General features: G+C 37.0%; 1 protein-coding gene across 1 annotated transcript in view; it reads right to left on the bottom strand.

Annotated features, from left to right (window-relative positions):
- Nucleotides 1-12,279, bottom strand: part of NME9 (NME/NM23 family member 9) — a 39,102-nt gene extending 26,823 nt beyond the window's left edge. Inside the window, exons 1-3 of the mRNA XM_044666680.1 lie at nucleotides 12,247-12,279; nucleotides 5,206-5,263; nucleotides 1,899-1,999 (exon numbers count right to left, since the gene is read on the bottom strand). Coding sequence (XP_044522615.1) covers nucleotides 1,899-1,999; nucleotides 5,206-5,263; nucleotides 12,247-12,279 — 192 coding nt within the window. The remainder of the gene's footprint in view (nucleotides 1-1,898; nucleotides 2,000-5,205; nucleotides 5,264-12,246) is intronic.
- Nucleotides 12,280-18,314: the final 6,035 nt, after the last annotated feature.

Genomic DNA, 18,314 nt, shown 5'->3' with positions numbered 1-18,314 from the left:
TGATAAACAATTATTTGCACATAAGATTTTTTGGAAAAGAGAACATCAAAGATGTTGGTGACCAGAAAATGAGATGGGCTAATAATATGGTGACACTGAGGAGCACCAGATGGCTATCCCAACTGTAGCACTGGTATGAAGTCTTTAAAAAATCAGAGGAATTTCTCCAGCACCTTGAGAAAACTTTCAAGGAGACTTGACAGAAAGGCAGGAAGAGAAGGTGGGTTTGTTTGCAATCAGCGCTGGTGGAGTGGGTATCCATACTGAGATTAGATATGCATTAAAGGAAATTCTCTTGTACCAATTCATTCATCAATAAACCATATGAATAACCAAAGCCTGGCATCTTATCATATAGTATTTCTCCTGTCTTTCACTACCAAATACCAGAAATTCTCACCTAGACTATTATGAAAGCCTATTAATTGCTCTCCCTGGCTGTAGTCACTCTCTTGCATTAATCTATTTTCCATACAATAGCCAAAACAATCTTTCCAAGTCATAAGTATGCCCATACCCCTCTCCTGCACAAAAACCTATTGCCTCCAAAATAAAGTGCATCCCTAGTCAGACATTTAAGACCTTCCCCAATCTGGCTCCAACCTACCTTTTCAGAATTATTTTACATTCTCCAGTTTTGTGTACTCTTCATTCCAACTAAAATAATTCAATAGCTATTCTCCTAAAGGAATATTCCATATCTCAACTCCATACATTTGTACAAGTCACCCTACATACCTGGAGCGTACTCCTTTGTCATCTCACATTTCGAGCATCCCTATCTTCCTTCCAGTCTTTTCTCAGTGCCATCTTGTCTATAAAGTCCTCCCTGACCCTCACCTCCTCCGTCGCTATCTTTCTCTCAAGTTATCCTTTCCAATACACTTGTTCTATGGGGTAGCTAGATGGTGCAATGGATAAAGCCCCAAGCCTACCGTCAGGAAGATATAGGTTCAAATTCAGCCTCAGACACTTATTAGCTGTGTGATCCTGGACAAGTCACTTAACCCCTATTTGCCTCAGCTGCCATGTCAGTAAAATGGTGTCATACTGGAGAAGGAAATGACAAACAACTCCAGTTTTTTTGCCAAGAAAATCCCATGGACGAGATTCACGGGGTCGCATAAAGTTGGACACAACTGAACAATTGCCAATATTTGTTCTATTCTCCTAGTAGAATGAAAACTTTCCTTTTTGTCTTTGTGTCTCTCCCACCTGGCACAGTGCCTCACATGTAGTAGGTTTTTAATGAATTTTTAAAATTAAAAGTACTTCTCTTTTAACCACTTCCCCCAAAGTTCAAAGTTGAGTTCATTTGCTAAGACACTTTTAAGTATTAGAGAAATAGTTACATAATAGTGTTTGGACAATGAAGGTCTAGCTTAAAGAATATCTACACATGTTCTGAAGTGGAAATCTGGGACTCAACCCTTCCCTGACCAGACTATTCCTCTTACCCCTTACAGTTAATAATGTCATCTTGGAGAATAAAATTAAGAATCTAAATGAATGTCTTTATTTAATGAAATACTATTCCAAATCTTAAGCAACTCTAGCAAACAGTGTGGTGTGGCTTTTTGCAAGCACTTAAAGAACTTCTGTTCACTTGGAAGAGATACTACAAGTGGATATTCATCTGTATAATGAACAAAATGCCCCTAAATCCAGACAAGCGAAAATATCACAATAATTTTGGAGAGCATCTAGATGTGGGCTTTCATTTGTATAGGGAATTCTAAGTTAGGAAATTCCTCTACCAATAGAATCAATATCAATTTGAAAATGAAATTTTAAACCTATGTTTTATGAGCAAATGTTTCCTTCTTACACTTCATATCCCTCATTATTTTGACTTTTTCTCACATTGAAATCTTACATTTCCTGAAGTAAAATCTTACCGTGGCAAAATGAAGACCATTTCCAACTTCAAGTTTTATTTTCCTGAAGAGACTGACCACAGCTTTGCAGGGTCCACACCAGCTTTGGTACACATCAACCACTATACAGTAAAATGAGTCCAAAATATCACAAGCAGAAAAGAATACGAATGTCAAGCAGCAATATATGGACACTATATCCTTGTCACTATAACATAACATTCTAAAATGAGGATATCTTCTATGTTTTATCTAACTTATTAAAGAGTATTTAGTGATTAACTATACTATATATTTTGTGTGTATGTATATATAATATAATCAAATTTCATGTGAATAAGAATGAAAATAGACTTCTTTCATTATAAATTTAAAATTTTAAACTTCAAATATGAATTATTTTTATAAAAATATTTATCACATAGACTTAGCTATTATTGGCAAAACAATAATCTAGGACAATTCTGAAGGATTTATGACAAAGAATTCTATCCACCTCCAGAAAATGAACTGTTGAAGTCAGAATGAAGAGGAAAGCATATAATTTTTCAATTGTTTATTTGGGTTTACATTTGGGGGTTTTGGTTTTATAAGATTATTCATTTATAAAAATGAACAATAAGGAAAAATGTTTTGCGTGATAATACATGTATAATCTATATTGAATCGACTGCCAGCACTGGAATGGGGAAAGGAAGGAAGGAGGGTGATAAGTTTGATCATATTGCTTAGGAAAACTTGTGTGGGAATTTGTTATTACATGCAACTGATTATAAATTTAAGAAATGCATAAAAATTTAATTTATAATTTATAAAAATGTATTTATAATTCATTTTTAAATATTATTAAAAATAAATATTTATCACAAACTCGACAACCTTAAAAAGTCACAAACCTCCAAATACTTAAGGGTAGCTATGTGTCTAGAGTAGACCATAGGACTTCGAATTAGGAAGATCTAAATTCAAATGTTGCCTCATACCCTTACTCACAGTATAGCCCTGGGCAAAACACTGTACTTCTCCAGACCTGTTTCCTCACCTTTAAAATGAAAATAAAACTAGAACCTACCTCACAGCGTTATTATGAGAATCAAATGAGTTAATATATGCAAATTTTCCAAATCTTAGAGAATTATGTAAATGATACCTATTATTATTACATAAATACAAAGATTTTGAATGAAATCATAAACTACATTTTTAGTCTGTTCAATAAAAATGTTTAAATTAACTTCAACAAGTTTAAGATTTTACTTTTATCAAATTTTATCTCATTATGTTTTTGTCTATGACCTATTATGTCCTCCTTTTGGGATCTTTTTGGATTCTGGCTCTATTATCCAAAATATTAGCAATCTATTTTAACTTTAACTGCTGCCAGCCTCAGTGTTCTCACCTGTAAAATAGGGTTCATAATAGCACCTACCTCCCAGAGTTGTAAGGAACACATGAGATAATATCTTTAAAGCATCTTGCACTGTGTCTAGCACACCGAAAGTGCTTAATAATTATTTACTCACTCCCCATTTCCCATTTTCCATCCCTACATTTCTTCTTTGTGTCACTGAAAATTGGATGAATAGGCCGACTAAATGAGGCATTGTTAAAAATGAGATGCAGAACCAATCACAGATCCAGTTAATACTCCAGTACAGACTGATTTCCAAATTAATATTAAACTACAAATGAATACACTTAAGTGTATTCCAGCCATTTAACCATTCCAGAGGAAACACTTCCATTTTAAAACCCACCAAATCCATCTAAATCATTGTTGTCTAGCCCACATCTTTTCATCTTGTACCCAATCTTAAATTGAGAAACACTGCCAAGAGCTTTACTAAAGTAAAGATTTTATACAACCAACATATGCATCTATAGATGCAAATATGAAAACCTCTGTCAAAACTGTATCTTACAATAATCCTGCCCAAAAGGGAAATAAGGTTAGTCTGGTGTGACCTTTTCTTGATCAAACCATACTGGCTCTGTGATCACTATTTCCTTTTCTATATGTTCATCATGACGTTATTTTGGAACTGCAAGTCTCACCAATTATTAAAAAAGATCAAATTAAATATGATTTATATAAAAGTAAATAATATACCACAATCCTCTGAAAATTAGTGATCCATATAACTTTTTTCCTTTTTTAATTTTAATTTTGAATATTTTCCCATAGTTACATGTTTCATTTTCTTTCCCTCTCCCCCAAACTGCTCACCCGCACAGCTGACACACAATTCCACTGAGTTTTACATGTGATAACTTTTTTTTTTTTTTAAAGACTAAGTTTAGCTATCTTATCCAGGTTGGAAGTACAGATACTTCTCACAGATCTGGTCCTATTTTGATTGACACAGGAATTTTGACCTGCTTCATTTTCTGTCGTGGTCCAGTTTGCTCCTCTTTAGAACACCTGGTTCCAGCTTTCCACCTTTAGGTGGGCTCACAATATTAGTATTAACTTAATTGCAAATTCCACTAGACTTAGTCCCCTGCACTTTGGAACTTGCATAAACTTAAGAAATCTGGAAGAGGGAGGGAAGAAGGGAGAGAGACAACATGAATCATATAACTTTGGAAAATTATTTGGAAATTTGTTATTAAAATAAAATAAAAGTTTTAAAAAAAGAAATCTGATAGTTTGGGAGCAGCTAGATGGCTCAATAGATTGAGAGCCAGGTTTAGAGATGTGAGGTCCTGGGTTAAAACTGGCCTCAGAGACTCCCTAGCTGTGTGACCCTGGGCAAGTCATCTACCCGCCATTGCCTAGTCCTTACTGCTCTTCAGCTTTGGAACCAATATAGTGTATTTAATTCTAAGACAAAATGTAGGAGTTTTAAAAAATGACATCTGATAGCTTCACACTATTAAGTAGCAAGGATTATAGCTCTGTACTAACACACAATGGGGATCTTTCTTTATTAAACATAATATTTGAATAACTAGACAACTCAGTTCTTAATTTTCCAGAGAGTAAAGACTATTTCTGTATTTTAGGAAAGTTCTATAGCAATCAAAGTAGTAGACTAATTGAAGTAGAGAAAATTAAGGATAGTAAAAAAAATCAAACCAATAATTGGAGCGAATTGATTGCTGGGCTGACTAAAAGAACTGATTAATACCTAGCTAGTCAAATGTAAAATAAATGACCTATTCTTGTATTTTGTGGTTTGAGATAATATGAAATGGTGCATGCATACTTTGGCTCAGCAATTAATGCTTCAAATATAAGTGCCATACTTTTGAGGTAAAATAGTAAACTTTTAAAGATAATATATTAGAAAAATTAAACTTAGAATTTTTGTGGTAAGTTCTTTACCTGTTAGTCCTTTGGAACTGAGCATTTCCTCCCAAAGTTCCTGGTTATTGATGTTGACCTGAATCCAAATGAGAAATGGTGTCTATTTTAATGCAGCGAATTATAAAGGAAAAAAACTTTCTGATAATGTTTTGTGTAAGTGTGGAATTAGGGTAAATCATGGATCACGAAGCACTCATTTTGGAAGGGGACTGGAAGCCAACCCCATGGAACTCTGAGAGAATTCTGTTTGGGAGGGGCCAGCAGCAAGAGGAGTTTGGAGAATTCTGAAGGTCCTCAACTGTCACTTCTCTCCTGACTGGATGAGGAGTTGGGGGGTTGGTTCTTTGGTTGGGAGGTTTGGATTGTGGGATGATCCAGAGTGAATTGGGTTTCTCTGTACTTTTATGTGTAACTATTGGGAGATCACAAATACCAACAACAAAGACATTGAACAGCCATTCTCCAATTTGGCCGGAGAGGCCGACCTCCTGGGGGGGAGCAGCTTTGAATGAGGGGGAGTCCTTTCCCTGATCCTGTCTGAACCCATTGATCCTATTACTGCCTTTTTATATTAGTTAGAAATATTTGATAGGAGACTTTGGGGGGGGGAGGGGGAGAGAGTTAGCTACTGTGACCAAGCCACAGAAGAAGTCCAGAGCTGCTCTCCTGGGGAGAAGACACAGCTGATAGAGAAGTTCATCCTTTCCCTCCTTCCTTGATTCCCCTATACCTTTTTCCCCTGTACCCTGAATTTAATTTATCCTTTAATAAACCCCTGATATCTTGATACTTAGAGTCTGGAATAGTTACATTGAGGGGGAGGTGACTGATCTTGAAGCTGAGGGGAAGACCATTACGTTGCTCCACCTTGAGGGGTAAAGCTACTTGTACTTAGGAGTTGGGGGAGGCTTGTCTCAACAGGGCTGGCTCTGGGGGTGGGATCCCATCCATTAAGGTCACAACTGAACCCCAAAACCTTCCCTCAACATCCCCATTATAGTTTTGTCAGTTTGGGAAGCTCATTGAGTTTATTCCCACATAGTCTTCCCTGGGGTGTGGATGAGTGGGTAGCTGCTCTGGCCCATTGAAAGCTAACAAGGAGGTAGTCTAGATACTCACCCCCCTACCATCAATACTCACCCCATACATTTGTGTAGAATCGATTAATATTAAAATGATAAGGAATGAAACAATTGCATTTTAAATAAAAAGCAGCAGTTAATAAAGACAGCAAAACCATGACCATCTATCTACAAAAGAATGTGTCATGTTAATGAAATTGGAGAATATAGAAATTATCTGTATTATCTGGCCATTATTTGCAAGCATGTATAGAAAAATAATTCACATAATGATTATTACATTTTCTGAAACAAAGTCTCAGTAGGTAAAACAAAAGTCACTGAAATATAGAAGTAACTGCTTGCCTTCTATTAAAGTACCAGCCATCATAATAATATGATCACCTTATATATGTTAACATGACTTTATCTTTGAAAGTAAAATTGCATTGTTAAAATACAAGAGACTTTAATTAAAAAAATTTAATTTTTTAAGCTTGGGCATCAAAAGGTTCTAAAATTACTGTCATTTCTTTATAACAGGTATAAATATATATGTATGCTTGTATGTTTGTTAATAAATATTTTGGTCTCCCCAAATATCCTAGATTATGCTTAGTATTTAGCAATGAGCTTATTATTGATTGCAATGACTTTTTGTTAAAAAGTAAAATCATGTACACATACTCACATGAATTTATTGAGGTAGACAATATGATAAAAGTGAAAAGAACACTGATTTAAGAAGCAAGGAATGCAGGGGGCAGCCAGGCATCTCAGTGGTTTGAGAACCAAGCCTAGAGACAGGAGACCTTGGATTGAAATCTGGATTCAAACATTTCCTAGCTGTGTGACCCTGGGCAAGTCACTTAATCCCCATTGCCTAGCCCTTACCTCTCTTCTGCCTTAAAACAAATGCTTAGTATCAATTCTAAGATGGATGGTAAGGGTTAAGAAACAAAAAGAAGCAAAGAATCCAAAGTGAACCCCTACTTCTGGTAATCTCTAACAATATTAGCTTAAGCAGTCTCTGGACTTCAGTTTTCTTGTAAATAAATGGAAAGGCATTTGGCATAGATCTCCAAGGCACACTTAAACCCTCTGATGGATCTGTGATCTCCCTGATGGGAGTTCTCCCTCCAACAGTGCAAATTGTTGCACAGTCACACCTTTTCATCCTGAATGCCTTTTGTCCTTATGTTTTTCAATAAATTTTCTACAGGGAGACTACCCAACCTCCTGGAGTAAATATTAACATTTCATATATAACAATGGATCCTGTGGGCTGTCTAGCAAGTATCCTTTGCTATTGTAAGATCAGCCCATTTCTTTTTCCTGGAATATATATCTCTGTGCTGACATTCTTTTAGGTCAGAGGTGTCAAACACATAGCCATGGGCTACATGACTCCCAAGTTCATCCAAAACCATAGTAAAATGTAATTGGAAATATTTAATAACAACAGCAACAAAAATACAAAGAAACTCCACAGATGACATTACATTTTAAAACTAAGTCAATCTGACAATTCCTAGTTTGTGTAATGCTGGGAAAATCATTTAACTCAGCATTGCCTAGCCTTTAACACTCTTCTGCCTTGAAATCAATACACAGTATTGTTTCTAGAGTAGAAGGTAACAGTTTAAAAAAAAGAAAAACTAAGTCAATATTGACCCACAAGGATCCTTATGTATAGATTAGAGGTCTCATTTCTAATTTTTAAAATATGTTTATTTATTTTTTACCAATTATATGTAATAACAAATTTCCATACAAGTTTTGCTAAATGATATGATTGAACCTATCTCTCTTCCTCCCTTTCCTTCCCCCTCCCAGTGCTGGCAGGCAATTGGATATGGAGGCCCCATTTCTTTTTAAGTTTGAAACCATTGTTTCAGGCCATTTCTCTTACAAAATTCTTCACTAGTAAAATTGCATATTCATTGTGCACCTATCCAGTGCCCTTTAGATGACTCACAATTTTCTTTCTTTGAATATATAGCCATATAACATCACCAAAAAAATGACGATGCTAGAAAGATAAACTTTTCTTTTCTTTTTCTTTTTTTTTTTTTAACCCTTGTACTTCGGTGTATTGTCTCATAAGTGGAAGAGTGGTAAGGGTAGGCAATGGGGGTCAAGTGACTTGCCCAGGGTCACAAAGCTGGGAAGTGGCTGAGGCCGGGTTTGAACCTAGGACCTCCTGTCTCTAGGCCTGACTCTCACTCCACGGAGCTACCCAGCTGCCCCCACTTCTCTTTTCTTTAAGGAGAATCTTAGTGTCATTAAAAGCACTGTGAAATTTCCCAAAAGCTGTCTAGTGCACTCCTCTCTAGCTCATTTCTAAGCTCAAATTATTGTTTAATTGCAGTATCTGTCTAAGATCTAATTATACTCAAAGAGCAGTGTTTTAGGGTTTTCCACTTAATGACATATTGTTGTCTAGACAAGAGGTATTTGTTATCCATTTAGTTTTTCCTATGTGCATAGTTAGGCTGAATTATTTTGAATGATTATGGCTCTGCAATAATCTTAGCCTTGATGAAATTCAATTTTCAGAAATGTCATCTGAAAATTATACTGGAGGACTTCACCAATTTTAATTAATTCATTTCCATTTCCAATCCTTTTCCAGAACCACTGGGTTCTGTGCCAGACATTCTCCATAGCAGTGGCAAACTCCTTCAAAGACCATATGCCTCTCTGTTTTATGCCTTATATTGATCATCAGAGAATCACTGAATAAAGTTATCTCTGTTATTCATTTTGGAATCTTAGTTTATTTTTGACATGTACATAGAAGAGGGTGTTGGAGGAGAGCCTTCAAGGCAGCAATTTGCTCTTCTGAATCAAATGCTTTTTCAATTAACATATTATGAGCCCAGTAGGATCTTGTATTCTCTGTACCTTTTAACCACTTGCATGCCTGTAATGATGTGGTCTGATGTTGAATATTGTTTGTGAGAGTCCTTCTGTTCTTGTCTCATACCTTCATCAACTATATCCTTAATGTATGTGAATATTATTTTTATTTTGTATCCTCCTCCATACAGCTCTTTGCAAGCCATCATATCTGTATTGGTTTCAAATGTACTGACGTTTCTAGATTTTGCCCCAGCTTAAATGTTATCCTAGTACTAGTGGAATCTGCTAAGCATTTCCTGGCATTCAAAATCTGTACCCAAATCTTCTTACTTCATCCTAATGTATATAATGCGGACAACCATTCTCCATCCATTGTTCTGTTTCAAATGAGTATAGATAGATTATAACAATAAAATGTTGCATTTGCATAGCACATTATTTTTTTTCAAGATAGTTAATTCTTATTTTAAAAATTCTGTTAGATAGGTAAAGCCAGGACTATTCCTCTTTTATGGAATGTAATCTTGGTCTCAGGCCAAGCTCATTTCCATAAAACTCCTCATTAGTGGAGAGAATGATAATTGGATGCTGATGCCTATGTGAGTGACCGAGATGGTTGTAGAGCGTTACAGAGAAGATAATGCTCAGCTCTAGATTCTCTATAGAAAAAGTCATGTGAAGAAACTGAACAGACTTTGGGAGTCATATTAGAGAGCCAGTTCCCCCCTATTTGTTTTCTTTTTAAAATCTGTTCCCTCATCACAGGTCTTCCCTGAAGAGAGTCTAGAACTGGTTATGTCCTCTCTTCAAGCAGGAAAGAAGAATGTCTCTGCTTCACAGTTCTAGAACCAACTTTTTTCCTCACAGAGTTTCTCAGGATCCAGTCATCATTCTCTCCATCAATGAGAATTCTATTCAAATGATCCAGCCTGGAGACCTGGATAACATCAATATATAAGGAAGGAATATCACAAGAAAAGCCTATAGTGGACCAATGTCCACACTCCTAGGTGAGTGTTCTCTCCAATAGACTGTACTGACTCCTGCTGGGGAGAAGAGAAAAAGTCAGGAAAATAAGAGAAACAAGAGATGAAAACTAAAATAGATTAATATGTGTACCACAGAAGAATAAAGCCATACTATCTTAAATGTCTTGTATATAGGAGATCTGATATCAGGCAGTAGAGAGGAAGGATTTGGATGTGGTTTTTTTTATAGTTTTCCTTAATTCTCTACTGGGAAGAAATTACCTTTTGCTAGGATTGCAAATCCATCATTCCAAGGCAAAAATAAATCAACAAGATTAAAATTCTGTTGATGAAATTTCCACTAAACAAAGCACAAATTGAAAAAAGAAAGCAATTATTCAATTCATCAAGCTAGAGTATCTTCCTCAGATCCAGTTTTTTTAAAAAAAGAAAGAAAATCATAATTAAAATGCACATAATATTTTAATAATACTGTATATAAATATTAAAGCAGTGAATTCACTGGAATATAAAGGGGAGATTTTTAGCTCAGTTAACCTACATTTTTAAATGTTAGAAACTGTGTGTTTCTTTGTATATAGATTTTCATTTGGGGACCTTTGGAACTCATGCATTCAGTATTTCTGTTTTATTAATGTTTTTATTGCACATTTTAAAATAAAGTCTGACTCTCATATAGTCAGTCACTAGATTCTGATGGGCTGCCCTGCTTCTGCCAAGACCTCTATGCCAAGGATCCCATAAATTTGATTTGGCCAACCTAGATCTAATTGTGTGGTACCATTTATAGGATTCTTGCCTCTACCACTACCCATTGTTTTTCTGAATTCCCTAAACTCTGGAACATTTTGTTATTTAAACTATAAATATCATGTAATTATGTGTTTTTTTTTTCTCAAAGTGACACACCACCCCGAGATATGCTCCTTTTTTTGGTGAATTTTGACACACCAAGCTCAAAAGGTTGGTCATCACTGCTGCAGAAGGTGGCACTTGACCTGAGCCTTGAAAGGAGCTAAAGGTTAAAAGATAGAAGTGAGAACATTCCAAATATGGAGGAATACCCTGTTTAAAAGAATAGAGACTAGAGCTGGTATACACATATTCATACATGGATTTTTAAAGGAAAGGCATATTTAAAATTCATTACAGAGGCAAAAACAAAGAGCAATAAAAATTTAAAGAAATAAAATATATTACAGAAATATTCTTCAGCAACTAATGCCAACTAAAGTACATTTCAGATTCTGATTTGGTATGAAACAGATCATAGATTTAGAGGTGGAGGGGATTTTAGAAGCCAGTGAGCCCTCATCTCTCCTTTTATTGATGGGGAAAATGAAATAGAGAGGTTAATGATTTGCCAGGAGTTACACTTCTTCCTCCTACCATTTCGGTCTTCTTACACCTTACCCCTAAACAACGACTCTTCCATCTAGTGACACCAGCCTCCTGGCTGCTCCATGAACAAGATACCCCATCTCTTGGCTCTGGGCATTTTCCCTGCCTGGAACACTCCTTTCTATTTACTGACCTTCCTGGCTTCCTTAAATCCCAAATAAAATCCCTCATCCCATAGGAAGGCTTCTTTAATATCTCAATTCCAATGCTTCCCACTCCCCTAATTATTTCCCATTTATCCTGCACATAGCTTGCTTTGTGTATATTTGTTTGTTTGTTTGTTTGTTTTCTCTATTAGAGTTTAAGATCCTTGAGGACAGGGACTGACCTGTGCCTTTTGCCTCTTTTAGAATCACCAGCGCTTAGCACAGTGCCTGGCACATAGTCGAGTCTTAATAAATGTTTATTAAATCGCTGGCATAATATTTATGAAATCACAGGTGGCATAGAAACCCAAGTTTTCCTTACTCCAAGCTCAATGCTTTGCACATGCTGGAAATTAAGACTATCAGGAATGAAAGAGATCTTAGAAATGAGATAGTGCAAATGCCTCATTTTAAAGTTAAAAGGACATGCCTGCTGTCAGAAGTAGCAGGTCTTGATTCTAGAACCAGGGCTATTTCTACTGAACCACATTGTCTGCACCCATCTGCAAGTGTTCACATACACACACAGACACACACACACACCACCTTGTTTTTCTTTCCCAATGAAATGCTTGAAACAAACACTGATTGGCTTACCTGCAACCCTATTTCCTTCTTCTTACTCACCATGCTGCTTCCAAGGAAATCTAACTACCTTTCAACAGTACAGTAAATTGTAAAGCAACTCCAAGCGCTTCTTAGCTTAGGACTCTAGCAAAGTACTCCTTATGTTAGGATGGACGATGCCATGGGAACGGACAACAGAGACGTACCACGTCAGGACTGAATGGAGGGAGGAAGTCCTTGCTATCTAATCCAACCCCCTTATCTTATTTATTTTTTCCTACAACCCAATCAAATGTATGTTACCGGCCATAGCAGTTTCATTTTGGTTCCAGTAATATATGTAACCGAGTTAAACTTTGAAATTCTTTTCCCACCCTCCCCTCTTATCGTATAGCTCTCAGGGCAGTTTAATGTAGCATATAAAAAAATGTGTAGTAACAAAGACGCTTTCCCCCTAGAAATAAAGTAAAAATTTAACAAGAGAGGCGGGGCGAAGCAGGGCTTCCACAAACCAGGAAGAGGATGGTAGTAGCGGCTGGCTCCGTGCTTTTCAATTAAGCACTGTTTCCGATTCAGGAGCTGAAAAAGCACTCAAAAGTTGTTTGACTTCAGAGAATTGGGTTTCCTTCGGGGGCAGCCGAGTTAAGTCTCCATCAAGTTACATGAGGCGCTGCAGTTAGACCACGTGATCGCAAACACTTTACTATTATTAAATTTGAATTTAGAATTCCTGGAATACGAGGACACTAGGAAACATCTCGTTCAAGCTTGCATGCTCCAGTCTGAGAACTCGCGTTCTACCGGAGACGCAATGTGGGTCGTCATGGCAACCCAGAATTTGCCTTCCCTCCCTTTCCCGCTTCCCCAAAGATCTGGTTCTTTAACTAATTTCCTCTACTCTCACAGTTCAGTCAACCCCCTTTCAGGAACTCCGACAGATCTGCCACCACAGGGGTGGAAGAAACTCAAGAGAGGCCCCCTCTCCTTCCTTCCCCCTCTTCTCCCTCCCGCGGCAATAGTTTAGGGCAGCCTTTTAGACCAGTATCCGCTTCCCTCTCCATGTTTGTAGGAACCTCGTTTTCTGAAAATATCTTCGACCATAGGCTGGAGTGACTGTCGGTGTAGTCGGATGGATGTGGAATTAGATGAGGCGGGAGAGAGAGTGGGGAGCTAAAGAGGACGGACATGCTTAGATGGGTTTTGCCTTGTTTTGTTCTCAATCTTTTCCTTCATCCAAAGGAGGGGTTGTCAGTGTCGGTGGAGTGCAAGATGGGGATATTGATGTTCTTGGGAGGTGGGAACCTTAAATTTCTTCATCCGTTGGTTGGAGGGGTTGTTGATGTTTTGGGAGTGAATTTGGAATAATGGGGTGGAGAATGACGAGGAACGGGGATGGGCAGGGAGGTGGGATAGTCGGGGAAGAATTTGCGAATCTTTCCACTCATTGGTTGAAGGGGCTATTAAGGACTTTCGAAAACGAGAAGGGAGGAGCATGTTTTCACCCATTGGCTGAAGGGGATGTCAGCCCAGGGAAGTGGGACGGGTATTGCCGACTAACACAGGTTTCGGAATGGAGCTGGCCCAGCTGGCACGCAATTACTTCTCCTCCATCGAGAACTGTGGGTAAAGTCATAGAAATAGTTCAATGATAAAGGTATTTATCGATAGAGAAAGGAGCACCACCCAGGATTGAGATGCGACATGACTTGGAAAAATAAATGGCTCCCCAGTTCTTTTTGAATTCTTGGTGGGGTCTTTTGAGATCTGTAAATTTGTTACACTTTTTGTTCAAAAAATAAAAAAGTGAAAATCAATTCCAGTCCTGCATAGCCTGCCACGATTTCTGCCCTCCGTTACATTTTATGTAAAGTCAGTGTAGTGGAGTTAACGAGTCTTCGGTTAATGAACAAAGAACCAGAGTTCAAGTCCATGCTCTATGAGTTACTTCGAATGATTTTGTTAACGGGCAAATCACTTAACTTCTTTGGGCCTCAGAAAATCTGTAAAATGAGCGGTTTGTACTACGTACCCCTGGTCTCCAACACCGTTAATATTTGTGAACTTGTTCATCTTTGTCTGGAAATAATAAGGAACATGGAATAACAACACAATCATAGCAATCAGTGTTCATAACACTCCATAACTCACAAAGTACTTTAGTCCTCACAATACTCTTTAAGTAGAATGTGAGAATAGGAAGCATTTGGGGTTTTGTCTTTGTCTGCACAGAGCCTACCACGGTGCTTTACACACAGTTGGTGTTTAATAAATGCTTGCTGAATTGGGTTGAGTTAAATGCCGAGGTTATCCTGCCTCTGAGCAGGATATCTGTTTATATCTTAAATTTAATATGACAAATTACTCATTAAATATATGTATTATCAAGGCTCCTATACAGCCACCAATGTTATCTTTCAGATTGTGTCTATACCACAAACTTTAATCCTCTGTGACTCATATTGTGATTTCTGTGCGAGCTCATTTATGGATCAAACAGAATGATGACTCATACTAGTCAAGGTTGGGTGCCCTGGACCCTAGACCTAGCATTCAATGAATATGTAATGTCTTGGGGCATTCAACCTTGACTAGTATGTCTCATCTATTCCGTTTGAGCCATAAGTGGGCTCCCCAGAAATCTGAGTGTGATTTGATTCTCAAGTTCTTGAATTACAGCATATCCTTTCTTGGTTAATGAATACAATTTATATGCAATCGCTACTCAAATGTTCAAATGGATTTGTGATCTCACTGGTGTGTATATTCCCTCCAGTGACCCAGATTACAAGGTAACTAAGCCTGCTGAATTTGAATAACTCTCATCAATGTCTTCTCAGACATTTTAAAACAACAGAGGATGCAACATTTTGGAGATCTTTCTCAATTCCTTCTTAAATTGAGGATGCCAATGGAACACAGAGAATATCTTCCAGTTATCTCTCACTTTCAGCACATAACCAACTCTTCATCTTTTCCTATCATACATTTTTTCTAACATTTTTGATTTAATTCTTTTTAAAAAATAATTTTAATTGACTTAGCTATTCTAACGAAGACAATGACTCAAGACAATTTCAGAGGATCCAGGATAAAAAAAATGGGAATCAGTGAAGCCTGAAGCATACTTTTATATTTTCTTAATTTTGTGTGTGTGTTTTCTTTTGCAATAAGGCTAATATGGAAACATGTTTTGCATGATTTCACTTGTATAATTGATTTCATATTGCCTGCCATTCAAGAGTGGGGAAAATATGGAATCCTAAATTTAAAAAAAGTTAAAATTTTTGTTTCATGTAATTGGGAAATATTTAACAAAATAAATAAAAATGTATTTAAAATAATTTTAACTAAAAAGCACTTGTTATTCTCTTTTTCTTGTCCCTTCCCCACTGAAAATCCAAGATATTTGTAATAAATATACATAGTCAAGCAAAACAAATTTCTATAACAGCCAATACCCAAAAATGTGTGTTTTTTTCCTGGATATTTAGTTCATCACCTCTGAGTCAGGAGGTAGGTAGCATCCTTCATATAAAATCCTCTGGAATCATATTTGGTCATTGCATTGATTAAAGTTCTTAAGTTTTTCAAAGTTGTTCATTGTTATAGTATCAATAGGTCTCCTAGCCCTTCTGTCACTCATCACTCTGCATTAGCTCATTTATGACTTCCCAGGTTTCCCCAGAAATGTCCCCTTTTCTTTTCTTGGAACACCATAGGATTCTATTACATTCAGATAAACTATAATTTATTTGTCCATTCTCCAATTAATGGGCATTCTCTTAGTTTCTAATTTTTTGCCAATCAATAAACATTTGTTAAGTATCTACAATGTGCCAGGCTCTGTGCCAGGGATAAAAAAAGAAGCCAAAGATAGTACTTACTCTCAAGGAACTTATAATCTAATGAGAGAGACAACAAGTAAACAAATATATACAAAGCAAACTACTTTCAATATAAATAGGAAATAAGAGTGGAATTAATAGGAGTTGTTGAAGCATTCCTGTAAGAGGTGGCATTTTACTTGGGACTTAAAGGAAGCCAGGGAAGTTGATAGGTAGAGTGGAGGAGGGAAAGTGTTCTAAGCATGGAGGACAGCCTGAAAACAATCCCAGAGCCAAGAGATGGGGTGTCTTGTTCATGGAATATCCAAGAGACCAGTGTCACTGAAACAAGGACTACACATAGGAGAGTAAAGTATAAGAAGGTTGGACAGATAGAAGGGACTAGATCAGAGTTGATGAAGATGTGGCACTTGTGCATAGCTGGCTCTTGGGGACCTGCTCCATTCCCCTTCTTCCCAGAGCCCCAGGATATTTTTTGTATGACTCTCCCCTCTGTCCAGCCACCCAAAGCAAGCACTTTTGCCTTCAACTCTCCCTGACAATCTCCGAGTTCACAGACCACTTGAATTTACCCTTTGGGCACTGGAACTCAGAAAATGTTTGCCAAAGAGGGACTAGGTTATAAAGGTCTTTGAATGCCAAACAGACCATCTTGTATTTGATCCAGAAGGCAATAAAGATCACTGGAGTTTATCGAGTTGAGAAATGACATAGTCGCACTTGTGCTTTAGGGAAGTGTAGTATAGAATGAGGGGTCATATAGTTTTTTCAAGCTTTGGCTGAGTTCCAAAAGCAGTTAGGAGTTTGGAATCTTGAGGAAAAGACAGTTGATTAGGGTCTCCCGTGGAGGGAGGTTGTCTGATCAGCCGAGCTGCTTCCTTACCTAGCTGTAGTATTGAAATTTAGCCTAGCTTTGATATATTTACTTAAGAAATTATTATTTTTGATAAACCCTTTATATCTTCCTTCCCTAATATTATTTCCTACCTTCCCTCCCTTACCTTATATGTCTGTGGAGTTAATAAGGAGAGTAATTAGAGAGGAGTTAAAATCTGTGAAGGGTTAATTGTTATTTGACAATATTAGATATAGAGAAACTAATCAATCATCATTTATTCCCTTTAGTTATCAATAGTATTTTGTAAGTTGAGTTAAAGGCTGGTCCTTACTCAGACTTCATCTTTGCTTCCCTTCCCCAACCTGAGGTTCCTGAGACAACTGTTAGGGCTTTCCTTTGAACCACTTTCCTGACACATCAACCTTTAAAGATAATAAACCCTTTTGTTGTTTCAACAGACTTATTAGTATAATTAGTTAGTTATTTAAGAGAGGGAAGAAGAGGGAAAGAACCAACATACTCTGGGCTTGAAGGGAAGCCGGGTATCCATCTTGGAGGAAGGTGTAACTTCAAAACAAGTCCCTTCCTGTGAAATTAACTAAGCCTGTTGTTAATTTCAGTTTAGTCTATTTCCCTCTGCCAGTGTTTGAGTCTAAGTCCCAGTCTGTAAAGCCTGCTGTTTTGTCTGTTTAGTTTAATTTCTCCTCTCCCTGAAGATCTCTGTTCCCTTCTGTGTTATACTCCTGACTTCAGTCCTATTATATCCTGAATCTCCTTAATCCCAGCCTACCTGTAACCTAGATTACCCACTTAGCAAGTCTCTGACAATCTCCTTTCAAATTTCCTTATACCACACACCTTTCCTCAAATTATCCCCATAACAAAAGTCACTTTAATGGCAGAATGGAGGAGGGATTGGAATATGAAAAGACTTGAGGTAAGCTTTGCCATTACAAAATGAGCTGCTACAAATATTTTATATATGTGGGTCCTTTTCCTCTTTCTTTGATTGCTTTAGAGTACAGTACAGTCAGGTTCTGATTAGTGGAAATATTTCCATTAGGTTGGGAACAATTACCATAATTCATATATAATTATACTTCAAATAGTGTCCATTTAAATATAGGACCATTTTATGGGATTCATTATTCATGCTAATAAGGACCTGGCCATGACTTTATTATTGTGTCAAAGGGTATCCACAGTTCAGTAACTTTGGGGACTCGGTTCCACAATCCAATTAGTTTTGTAATTTATTATTTGTTATTTGTTGTAGTCTGCTTTATCCCTCTCTTTGTCTCTCCAAAAAAGAACTTTTAAACTCTCTTTTTATTTAGTTGTAACTTCCTTCTTCTAGAATGTTTTCACTTATAAAGGTAAGGTTAGGCAGCTAGATGGCTCAGTGGATTGATAGC

Source organism: Gracilinanus agilis, chromosome 3 (genome assembly GCF_016433145.1).
Source record: "Gracilinanus agilis isolate LMUSP501 chromosome 3, AgileGrace, whole genome shotgun sequence".
In the NCBI taxonomy this organism is placed as follows: domain Eukaryota; kingdom Metazoa; phylum Chordata; class Mammalia; order Didelphimorphia; family Didelphidae; genus Gracilinanus; species Gracilinanus agilis.
This window is presented reverse-complemented; position numbering and strand designations above follow the sequence as displayed.